The sequence below is a fragment of the Rhinopithecus roxellana genome, chromosome 13, assembly GCF_007565055.1.
Source record: "Rhinopithecus roxellana isolate Shanxi Qingling chromosome 13, ASM756505v1, whole genome shotgun sequence".
NCBI lineage: Eukaryota > Metazoa > Chordata > Mammalia > Primates > Cercopithecidae > Rhinopithecus > Rhinopithecus roxellana.
In genome coordinates this window covers 43,385,181-43,397,460 of record NC_044561.1, presented here as the reverse complement: position 1 = coordinate 43,397,460, position 12,280 = coordinate 43,385,181, and the positions used below count along the sequence as shown (strand labels likewise).

The following is a 12,280-nucleotide window of genomic DNA, read 5'->3' as shown; positions in this document are numbered from 1 at the left end:
CAAAAATACCCTCACAGACACACTGCTATGAGCTGAATTGTGTGCCCCCAAAAATCCTAGCCATTACCCCTGATGTCACTGCATAAGAGATAGGGCATTTAGGAAGTAATTAAGGTTAAATGAGGTCATAAAGATGAGCTCCTAATCCAATAGGATTGGCAGCCTTCTGAGAAAAGAAAGAGAGAGAGATCTCCATGTTCGCACATCAAGGAAAGGCTATGTGGGGACACAGGAAGAAGGCAGCTGCTTGCAAGCCTGGAAGAGATCCCTCACCAGGAGCCTACTGAATCTTCATGTTGGACTTTCCAGTCTACAGAACATTAGAGAAAATAAAATTCTGTTATTTTAAGCCACCCAGCCTATAGCATTTGTTATGGTGGCCTGAGTTAATATACACATCTAGAATAATAATTGACCAAATATCCTGGCACCCTATGCCTAATTCAAGTTGACACATAAAATTCATTCATTGTAGCATATTACTTGAATACAAAATAAAATTAAATAAAATTAATTTAAAAATCCGTAAGCCATCTCCTTTATGTATGAGTCCCAATTTGAGGGTATTAGATTAGTGTGAATTTCATGTTCTTACTACACTCTTAAATTCTATACTCTCACATCCTTATATGATATTTCCCTTTAAAAATCAATGAAATATTGGCATATTCAGCAAATTGCTTTTTTTTTTTGCTCTATACCCTATCCCATTTTGTCCATATTTCTATCTCTTTAGGATAGATTTCTAAAGGAAGTATTGATGGAAAGATGACTTGGCTATTTTTTAGGGCTCTTTGAAATGACTGTTTGATTTACACTTTCCATCAACAAAGCAGGTTGGTGACCTCTTAGACAGCTATTAACTGTTAAAAGCTTTGTTCATTCTATTTGTAACTGCTTACATATTGTACATACATTAACAAGATTGAAGACTTCTCGGTTTCTCGGCCATTTGTATTCCCACTTTGGCCAACTGTTGGTTGATAGCCCTTGCATGTTTTTCTACTGGACTCTAACATTACTCTTCTATTCTTGGTGTTTGAAGGGTATCTGAGATTTGTTTTAATGAGGTGTGATAAGGAATACAGGCACAGAAATGACTGTCATAAAGGAAGAAGCTCTTTGTATTCATAGATCCCTAGAAACAGCAGGCACAGCTGCCACTGAGGGCCATGCAGGAAAGCAGCAGGGGTAGTCAGGAGGCTGAAGGATGGGGGAAGATGGTGCAGGAGGCTTTATTGTGGTTTCTGTAGGAAAGAAGGGAAAGGCAGGGTAAGCAGGCTTAGCTTTGGCTAGTTAGAATAATTTCAGTGGCTTTGGGCAGGGAGATTGTGCTTAGTTGTCTGGTACCAGCTCTGGGGTGATGAAGGCAGGTGGATAGGGCCTGAGTGTGAGAGCTCCAGAGAGGAGGTGGATGGGTGTGCGCTCTGGATTGGGGGGTTTGCACCGGAAAGGCAGGCTCCCAGGGGAGTCGTTGACTTTCTCTAAGAATTAGCAGACCCTGAGAGAGGCAGTCCCTTCAGGGTCAACAGGGCTTCAGCTATCACAGCATCAAATACAGAAAATAATACATTTGGCTTATTTCTGTACTATCTGTGTATGCTGAAGACAGTTTACTGCAATGGCGCCTAAGCCTTTGGCCTGTGGTATCTCATCCTGTGGGTTAAGATTTCCCCTCCCTGCACCTCCTGATTTCCCTGAGCCTGTCCTTGGTGCAGCCCCGTCTTCCGACCTCGGGTTTTAAAATATTTTTAGTACCATGTGCACCTCGTTGGGGGTTGTTCTGAGGATGAAATGGCAGGATGCATGGCCAGAATTTGCTGTTCGATAAATGTCAGCTTCTGCCCTTATATTTGTTACAAATATTTTCCCCAATAGTTTTTCCTTGTAGCATTTTGATTTTAGCATATGTAATTTTAAATCTTTAACTTTAAAAAGGCAGTGGCATAATGATTGAACTCGTGTCGGGTAACCAGACACACTGGTGTTTTGAATCTGGCTGTCATTTACAGAAGAACCTGGAGACTTTATAGCACCTCTGTGCCTCAGTTTCCTTCCCATGATGGCCAAAGCAGACACGTCCAGAGGAACTTGGAGATACAAGTCTAAAAACCCCGGGAGAGGTCAGGGCTGGAAATGTGTATTTGGGGGTTGCCTCTAAGATTGACTACACCTCTAGCTGGCCTAGTTTTCAGATTCTATAAAGAACAGAATGAAAAAGCTCTGGGATGTAGTCTGCTTATATACCCATACTTGAGAAAAAGCTGCTTTGTGAAAGCTACACGGAACTGGGAAAGAGGCACAAACGTTATACATACCACAACGCTTTACAACAGCACCACCTAGTGACAGACTCGTGAAAATCCCATCCGTTATGTCCCCTCCAGCTTAGGGATGGCGAAATAGGATAAATCATCTCCTTCTTACTAGAAAGCAGATAACCTATTCTGTTTCTCCAGTAACTATCACTTTACCTCCTAATGGTTGGAGACTCCTTTTTTTCCTCCTCATTTGGATATTGTCAGACGAAAAGTGTCTAGTCGTTGAAAGCAGTGTATATTTAAAGGATTGGCGTAGCAGCTAGATCATGGCTCACGGATGATCTTCATTTCATTCACTAAGTATTTCTGCTGTGCCCAGATTGGTGCACACCCGTCTCTAGAGACTGACCACTAAACTGGATTCTTCTGGCACAAGTGCTGCATTAGGCTCTGAGAGTGTGGTTCGGGATGGCAGAGGGACAAAAGAGTGTAGTGCAGAGAAAGCGCTGGGCTGTTGGAGGGGACCAGAGTCGGGTTCCTCTCCACTTTTTAGCTGTTTTCCTGGGCAGATGACTCGGAGATGGTTTCTCGTCTGTGAAATGGGAGAATGCCATCTCCCTGCAGGGTGATCATGGGAGTGACCGCACAGGCATTGCCAACCTGGTCACCCTCAGTCCCCAGGACCGAGCTGAACCATCTGTCCCATCCTTAAGACCGCTGAAATGTGCTTACTGGGTTTCTTCTCTACAGGTATTTTCTCTCCACCTGTAGGGTTTCTAGATTCTAAAGTACTTTACCTTCCCCACCTTCAGCATGTTTTGCATCTTAATGATTGAGCCTGAACACTCCCTTCCATTCCATCTTATCCTTGACATTTCCCAGGAACCCACAATGAAAAAGTGGAGGTAATGGACCACCAGACATGACACCTATGGTGATTTCAGAAGTGCGATCCAAGAGAAGTATTTACAAAAAATTCCAAAAGCAATAGGTTGGGAGTATTATTTATTCAAATAAACAAAAATGTTTTATTTCCCTTTCAATGGCATATACCTTAAATTGGGATATACAAGTACAAAAATAAGATTATTTTAGAAAACTCCAGTTTTGAAGGGCATGACAATAGTTCAGACATTTGTCAGTAGCTATGAAGCCACTTTTAACACGGAATGAATATCCCATTACTCCAACTCTTGGTCTTCTTACATCTTTAAATCACATCAGCGTGCTGGCAATAGAGCAAAATTCCCAAAGGGAAATATAAAATAATTTTAAGCATTTTCAGAAATACAAGTTACACTTAAGAAACATGTATTAAAGGATGTTAATCTGAGATAAACACAAAACAAACATTTTGCAAAGCACTACTTTTTGCATCTGTTTGAGGATACACAGTTTGCAGCTCTTCTGCCAGAAGCAAAATACTAACTCTAGCACAGCAGAAACGTCATCAACTTTAAGAAAAAATGAGTGGTCGCTTTCAGTGACTGAACATAACATGTTAAACTTTAAGAATTTTTGACAATGCAAATTAACAGCAATAGTAGAAAATACATCATTTTAGATTATAAAAATTCAGCTTTTATTAGCACATGACAAATCTCACTCATTCGCTGCCCTCTCATATGTGTTGAGTAACTGCTACACAGAATTTCAATCCTCACTGATATAAATGTGAGAGATTACATCTACAATTAGAAAAACGAGGGAAAAATCTCGTTTTATACCACTAGCAACAAAGAACACAAAATTGTACTAAATTTGTTAAGAAATGTTATTTTGTTATTTTGTGCAATTTTCATTATAGATTAATTAGCTTTTTTCACTTTTTTTCCTCCATCTTAAAAAGAGATACCTTTTAATGTTTTCTTAACATTTCATTCAGGAACACTAACCTTAGAAATGCGAGGCTTGTGTAAAATTTTACTTCAATAGGTACAATGTAGTAAGCGAAACCATACTTACATCAGGGAATTTGCAATGACCTCCATATATAGCACTCAACAGAAAAACATAAGTTCTGACCTTTGGAGACACTTCCCTCCTTATGATGTTCTTATCTGTCCATGCCTTGTGAATAAAATGCATTTTTATTCCAACCCAAATGAAGAAAATCCTACGTAAGAACATCAATGTCAAAGGCTAGGTTGCCAAGGACGCTCAAGTTTTCCAGTCTTTTATTGATACCACTAAAGTGACAGCTGTGCCCAGCTCACTGAAATCTATATTACAAACCTATCATTTATAATTATAAATCTATATTGGAAAATACTTTACTCAGATGGCTATGTGTGAGGCACACGTGTGTTCTATACAGTTTGGACTTTATCTGGTTGGTCTTACACAAATAATTATCCATCTGTAAAGGGAACTGCCCACTTCTTAGGGCTGCCCTGATTCCCAGAGAAGAGACAGATATTTTACCATCACATTCTTTCCCGAGATGCTGGCAGAGACACCAGGATGGCTGCTCTCATAATAGTGTCCAAGAAGTACCCGAGGCTCAACAGGGCACCCAAGCATCAGGGACCAGGTACTCACACGTTGCTCTTGCTGTGGCTGGATTCGAATTTATCAGGAAGTTTTGTGATGTCTCTTGGCCCAGCCACTACCTATTGTGTGCTTTTTAAGCACACAAGTGTGATATAAAAGTTACACAGTACAATTTAGTCTAGAAGCACTGGAAGTCTGTGCGTAATAGCTGATGATAAGAAACCCAGAGAAAGCTCAGGGGCAGGGAAGAAAATACTGTATTTATTGGTGGGAGTTATATATCCTCAACACCTGTGATAGATTTCAGCCACTCATGCAACTTGAGGTTTTGCTGGCAGCACTAAGCAGCGGGGCTTTGTTCTCACTTCCACATTCCACAGATGTGGCTAACAGCCTTCGCCCACCCCTAGGGTGGCACCAACAGCCCAGGGAGCCTGCTCACATCTGAAAGCCGTGGTTTCTGCTCTCCAGCCTCACCTGGGGAGCTTACTGAAATGCAGATTCCCTGGTCCCTCCTGCAGTGACCCTGAATGGGGCTGGGTGTGCTGCGGGACAACTTGGACCTTCCGGGGACGTGGAGCCCAGGGAGCAGGGCTCCCATGCTAACAGCAGTGAGACAGGAGGGAGCTCCTTTTCTGGAAGTCTCTGACAGAAGACATTCTGGAGAAAGAAGCTGTCGGATGCTCATAATGCACGGGCTGAGCTGGCTCAGCAGAGCTGGCGGAAACGGTGAGGGCCCAGTTGCTGTGCCTCTCAATGACACAATCGGGGTAACTGCTGCTAGGAGTCTTCCAGATGCTCAGACCTCAAAGGCCACTTTACCAGTCCCCTTTGGCCTCAGTCGCTTGACCCTCCCCTACAAACTTCCTGGTGCATGACCTTGAACCTGCCTGTGTCCTGCTTGGGCCTTGAGGCATCTCTAGTTTTATTAGGACAGATGTGTTTTATGTACGGCTGCCAAACAAGTTTCTCTTGGCCTAATTGTTCCTCTGACAAATAATCAATCCTGAGAAGTTCCTTTAGAAAATACCTAAAAAGCAGACTGTGCCAAAAACGTGGGGTGAAATGAGGTGCCCACAGCATCCTGGGACGTTCTTGGCTGGTGCGGACCTCTGTGCCCCACTGCCCACTGAGGGGTGGGACCTCTCTTCTGGCTCCTTCTTGCCCTGCCCTCTTTTCAGATTCTGGAATTTCCCAGGTCCCAGCCATCCTGTACTCTCCAACTGTTGAATGAACTAGTCCTTGCTCCGTGTGGGCAACACCCAGGTCACCCGGCCAGTCTCTCCCTCTGTCAAAGCTGTCACTGACACATGACTCCCGCTTGAATATTCCTGAAGTTTGGAATTGGTGGATCTGCAAAATAAATCACATCTCCAGTGAATTCAGCCACTTTAGGGGGAAAGGAAATCTGAGGATGGCTGGAATGAAACTGCATTTTTTTTTTTTTGAGACGGAGTCGCGCTCTGTTGCCCAGGCTGAAGTGCAGTAGCACAATCTCGGCTCACTACAACCTCCGCCTCCCTGGTTCAAGCAATTCTCCTGCCTCAGTCTCCTGAGTAGCTGGGATTAGAGACACGTACCACCACGGTTGGCTAATTTTTTGTATTTTTAGTAGACATGGGGTTTTACCATGTTGTCCAGGCTGGTCTCAAACTCCTGACCTCAGGTGATCCACCTGCCTCGGCCTCCCAAAGTGCTGGGATTACAGGCGTGAGCTACTGTGCCCGGCCTAAACTGTATTTTCTAAAAGAATATTTTGGTATTCTTATTTGTCTGCTTATTTTGTTAGCATACTTTTAATTATATTCTTATTCTTTCTACCCCTCTCAAAATGTATTTTTCCAGCTTGCTGTTTAATTGGTAAACTGCTGTAAAGTTCAAATGTGAAATTCTTAAAACTCCCTAGAGATATACACAATAACTTCTATGGCGTGGAGTTTTCTTGGCATTCAGAAAATCTAATAGCTTTCTTGGCCAAAACCCCTAATTTTACACTTTATGGTGTTGGGTTGTTTTTCAAAACAACAACAACAACAACAACAAAACCTTAGTGGCAAGTTTTTCCTCCAAACAGTTTTCTAATCAAGTCTCTAATAAGTTTGTGCAAGAGAAAACACGTGGGGATTCCATTCAATTATTTGATTTCCACTAATCAGAATAAAGTCTGTGAAACTCAATTACTGTTGTTTGTGGAATAGACTGTTGGACAGCGATTTATTCCCAATGATATTGAGTGGCATTAGGCCAGAACTTAGAACTGAACTACACGTGGCAGCTCCACCAAGCAGGGACAGGGAAAGAGGAATTTAACAAGTTTGCACCCGGCATATTAAATAATTAAATCCCTCTTCACATCTTAAATAAAATGATGGAATCCCCAACTCACAATTGCTTTTCAAAATCTATTATCCAAAGCACTGTGGAGTCATTAATCCTGTCTTCCCGGGGACTACTTCCACAATTTTGAACAGTAACTGACCCCAAATTTATCTCCAACCTAAACCTCTGTGTTTCACCATGAATCGGGTAAGGTCCTTCCAAGTGTTCAGAAGTGGAACCTGTCATAGAAAAGCATTCCCCATGGTCACACACAGGGCGTCTGTTTCTTGAGTGCTAGGTACTTGGTTTTGGTTCAGGAGAAATACAAAGTAGTGTACAGTATATGCTGGGAGAGCTGACACCAATCACTTGTGGCTCTTTTAAATTCCCAAGAATAAAAATAGAATTGGTTCCCATCTCGTTTCTTGCTATTTTAAATAAATGGTTTCAGTTACTGAAGGCAGGATTTCATTTCAGACTTCCAAAGAAGTTATCAAGAAAATAAAGCAGCATCTTAAAATAATATTGTCTATATAGAAGTATCCATTTCCCATCAGCCTTGACAAGGTTTCTGATAACAACCTAATGCTAAGTTGCACCTTTTCAGGCAAGGACCGTCTTCCAGAATTTTCCACAGTGTATTACAAGGTAAAAATGACACCCTCAAAGGGTTGCTAATTCCTTTCCTGTTCCAAGCAAACCTCCTTGAAGGCTTGCCAAGCTAAGCATCAATTTGCATAACCGGAGGAGGTGGGTGTCACTAACAGGGTTTTGACTGGAAGTCCGATTCTCAGCAGCAAGGCATGCCAGAAAAATGTCCCACATTCAATTGTCTATCTCATTCTTGTTGCTAAAGTTATGCTTTTGTAATTTCAGTATTTTCATCAAAATGTCACATCCAATGACACGCAATATGAAAAGATAAAAAAATTTGACCTGAAATACAGAGCATGACGGCAAACTTCATTCACCTCCTCTACCTGGAAACCTGACTTGTTGCTTTCCTGTATTCTGAGAACTATGCCTGTTCATCTGCTGCAGTAGGAAGCTCCCCGCCTCTGAAACCTAACACAATACAACAAAACAGAAGATGTCTGTATGAAGAAATAAGCAGGAAAACTAATCAGGGCATACCTGCGATTCCCTCATTTCAAGGGTTTGAATTTTTCACAGCAAGGGGAAGGCACAATCTCGGGGTGTTGGCTTCACTCCTGTGCAAAGTGGCCCACAAAACAGCAACCACAGAAAAAGCCAATGGGATGAGAATTGGACTTCCAGACATCTCTCCCTGTGAAATGCATTCTGAGATTATGAGTTCTCAACAAGCTGAGAGCAGACGTGACAACGGGCCCTGATACAAGAGCCCCCTCCTCCCGTTCCATGCCGTCATATTCCTTCCAAGCTGCAACTCAAATCTTCTCTAGTGAGAACAGCACAGAAGGTTCTTCTGGCTGCTGGAGAGTCTTCCAGGACACCATGACAAGCCGACGTGGTCTCCACGTCTCTTTGGCAGAGTCATATATTTCTCAGTATGGTGGTGACCTGGTGACCCAGGGAGCAGAGCAGATGGCTGAAACATCCACACGTAGCCTACTGTGAATACAACCGACACTTCTGCAGGAGGGGATACTTAGCACTTTTGGTGGAACTCTGTAATACAGCCAACCCACCCCAAAAGAAATGCAAAGGGAACACTGAACTTGGCACACAATCAGGAGAGAGGGGATACTGTCTTTTAACTCTTCTCCTAATGACATCAGGTCATATAAGGCTAGGTCGAGGAAACAGCTTCCACTTTTCTTTGGCAAAGGCCTCAATAAGTGACGGAAAGTAGGGACTGTCCCCAAATAAGGTACCACTATACACCTGTTACCAAAGATTCAACACCCCCAAAGGAGGAAGCACAGAGGTCAACTGCTAAACGATTTAAGCTGATAGGATGGGTATGCTTGAGCCTACCCAGTTCTGCAAAGGGAAACACACAGCTTCGAAGCACGGGGATAAGTAGACGTTCCCTCGTGTCTTCTGCACATCTTGCATCTTCCTTCCCCGACAGCTGGTCAGAAATATGGGCATCAGGCCATTTCCCTGTTTCCCAACAGGGTAATAGCCAACCTACTTCCAGAGAAGATTTGGAAAAAGAGACAACTAAGCTAGTGAAATAGAAGCTTTTTCTCATCAAAACATGATTTATTAATTTTAAGCAAGAGTAAGCATATGTGATAGTGGCCAGCTTGGTGACAGAACTCTTCCGGGTGGATGCACAGTTCAGCACCTGTTGGGTCTTGGCTGTTGGGATGATAATTCTTTTGGGTGAGGGAAACAGCCGTGGTCAAGGCTGCCTGCATCCCCACCCAGGCACAGGACCCTGGGCAAAGTCTCAAAAGAGGTAGTGTTTTTACTTTCGCACCAACAATACAACACAGGTATTGGGTACAAAAGAGGAGATTTCCTTCCCCTCTACCTCGACAGGCAAAAGGCCTTCCATCTTCAGAAGAGGCTGGTGAGGACCATCGGTTGATGACCTCCTAGTGAATTCTGGCTCCCATTCAGAGCACAGAGAAACCCATAAGAGGGGCCTGTGGCTCTGTTTCCAGATCTGAAGGGTACAGCATGGTTATATCCCCAGGCCCCAGGCTGCTTCTCCTGCCATCATACTGCAAACCTTCTTGTACCACTCTGACCCAGGTTGAGGTCTGGCACAAAATACCCTCAAAGGTGATTAATACAAAAAGCTTCCTGTAAGCTAAGACGGGTTATCAACTATATGCACTTATTTTTCCAGAGATTGAAGAGAGAAGAGAACTAGCCAAGGCTTGGTTTTGTTTTGTGTTGGTGGCACATGTAGACAGTTTGGCATAACCAACCCCATAGAGCCTGCAGCCCAGTCCACTCTGTTTTGGTTTAGAATGAAGTTTTTTTTTTGTTGTTGTTGTTTTAAAATTATTTTTCTTGGATGTAGGGAAGATTTGAAAGCTTGAAAATCAAGAATCAAAAGACAGTGAATCTGAAAGGCATCTGGGAGCAGAACAGAGATTGAAGACGGGCAGGCACGGGAGGAAGTGCCGCTGTCGACCCAGACTGCTGCCCTTGAAATGTGATTTTCTGAATCGCTGAGTTCATGGTTGCTTGAGGTCAGGCCTGGCTCTTCATTTCCAGCGATGTCTGACCAGAGAGGACTCATCATTGACGACCTCAGGGTCACGGGGGCGACGCTGACACCGGAACGGCAGCAGCAGCAGGACGATTAAGACAAGGAGGATGGCTCCACAGACGCTCATGAGCGCATAGGACACGATCCACAAAATGGGTTCGCTCAAAGACTGAGCGGGCACACAGTTGCTGGCTATGTCCTCTGTTGAGAAAGGCCCGGAAATTTCAGACACTGCAGCACCTGCAATTTCTGGGGAGACAGAAAGGGAAAATCCACAGCTGTGAAACGAGCAGTCCACCACTCACACTGGACACAGACAGAACCCCCTGTTTGATTAAACCACAGTCAAAGTTGCACTGAAGTCCCAGTGGCTTAGACAGCTCAGGAAGCACTGAGGGGGTCACGGCTCAGCGCGCCTTCAGGGATCCAGTCCTTGCACACTGGAACGACGGCATGTTTCCAGGTGTGTGGGTACTGAGCCTAGGTGTAGAGGGGAATTGCAGCAGGGCACATATGGGAGCACCCTGTGCTTCATGGAAGGCCGGTGAGGCTGCAGTGCTATGCAGGTGAGAGTGCAGGTCAGCACCTGGTCGTGGCAGCAGCTTGGGTTGTGCTTCCTCAGTGGAGATGAAAAGAGAGGAGAAAGAGTAGGAGAGTCCACCGCAGAAAGCTCAGTTGGACCTGCCTGTGTCATGGGGAATTTTCCCTGGTGGAGTCAACTTGAGTTCACTCTCTACCATGGATTCTACAACAGATAGGGACTTCATATCAGCCTGACTCATTGCCTTAGTGGGCTGTGAGACTCCCCCGGGTCAGGCTGGCTCGAGAAACCCTCCCTGCCCCACTCGTATCCTGGGTCTTATTGACAGCCAGGAGCAGCAGGAGAATGCAACACCTAATTCATGACATCAGTGGTGACAAAGAGAAACAGTTAAAATTCACCCAGTGACTTCTGCTAGAGACTCTTGAATAACTTCAAACCAAGAAGAAAGTTGAGATGATTTCTTTTTTATTTTTTTTTAAATTATTTTATTTATTTTTTTGAGACGGAGTCTCTCTCTGTCGCCCGGGCTGGAGTGCAGTGGCCGGATCTCAGCTCACTGCAAGCTCCGTCTCCCGGGTTTACGCCATTCTCCTGCCTCAGCCTCCCGAGTAGCTGGGACTACAGGCGCCCACCACCTCACCCGGCTAGTTTTTTGTATTTTTTAGTAGAGACGGGGTTTCACCGTGTTCGCCAGGATGGTCTCGATCTCCTGACCTCGTGATCCGCCCGTCTCGGCCTCCCAAAGTGCTGGGATTGCAGGCTTGAGCCACCGCGCCCGGCCGAGATGATTTCTTAAAGTCGGTTTGTGGATTATCAGTAGACTTCCTTTCCCTACACTAGGCTTCTCTGCCCCTTTCAGGAATATGGGATCTTAAGCTTTACTTGCAATATGGAAAAGAAATAGGCCTCTTTACCCATTTTACCTACATTTAATCACAGAAATGAATATTTTGGCACCAGAAAATAACACTGCTAAGCATTTAATTTTTCTATAACTAAAGCCTCAAGATCTTCAGAGCTGCCAAATAATACCCTTTTTGATTGAGGAAAGAAAAAGTCAAAATAACAATGGGATAATGACCTGAAAAGAATGGTTTTAAAATCAGAGAAAAAACAGGCTTGATTACTTTGCAAAGTGGCAGCATTTTCTTGCTCATGTGGATTCTGTCATAATATGGCTTTTCTAAGTGCACTGAAAAAGGCAACGAACAAGAGCCTGTCAACACCTGACAACAGAGGGATGCACCCTGCAGTCAATCTACACTCCCATTTCCTGGTTTGTAGATAATGGTCTTCTTGCTGTCTTTCCATAGTGGAAGAGACAAGGGAGCTCTCTTGGACTGTCTTTCACAAGGGGCAGTAATTCCATTTACAAAGCAAAGCTCTGCCTTCATGACCTAATCACCTTCCAAAGGCCCCAACGCCAAATATCATCACCTTGGAGATTAGGTTTCAACATAAGAATTTTGGCAGGACATATACATTTATTCTATAGCACTAATTATGCAA

At 43.9% G+C, this 12,280-nt stretch overlaps 1 protein-coding gene across 2 annotated transcripts in view; it reads right to left on the bottom strand.

Moving 5' to 3' along the window:
• Positions 1 to 3,253: 3,253 nt before the first annotated feature.
• BACE2 (beta-secretase 2) overlaps positions 3,254 to 12,280 on the bottom strand; it is a 116,322-nt gene continuing 107,295 nt past the window's right edge. Inside the window, exon 9 of one of the 2 annotated variants that reach the window (XM_010354518.2) lies at positions 3,254 to 10,476. In XM_010354518.2, the coding sequence (XP_010352820.1) occupies positions 10,223 to 10,476 (254 nt within the window). In that variant the 3' untranslated portion in view covers positions 3,254 to 10,222. The remainder of the gene's footprint in view (positions 10,477 to 12,280) is intronic. The other variant, XM_010354519.2, reaches the window with a different exon arrangement.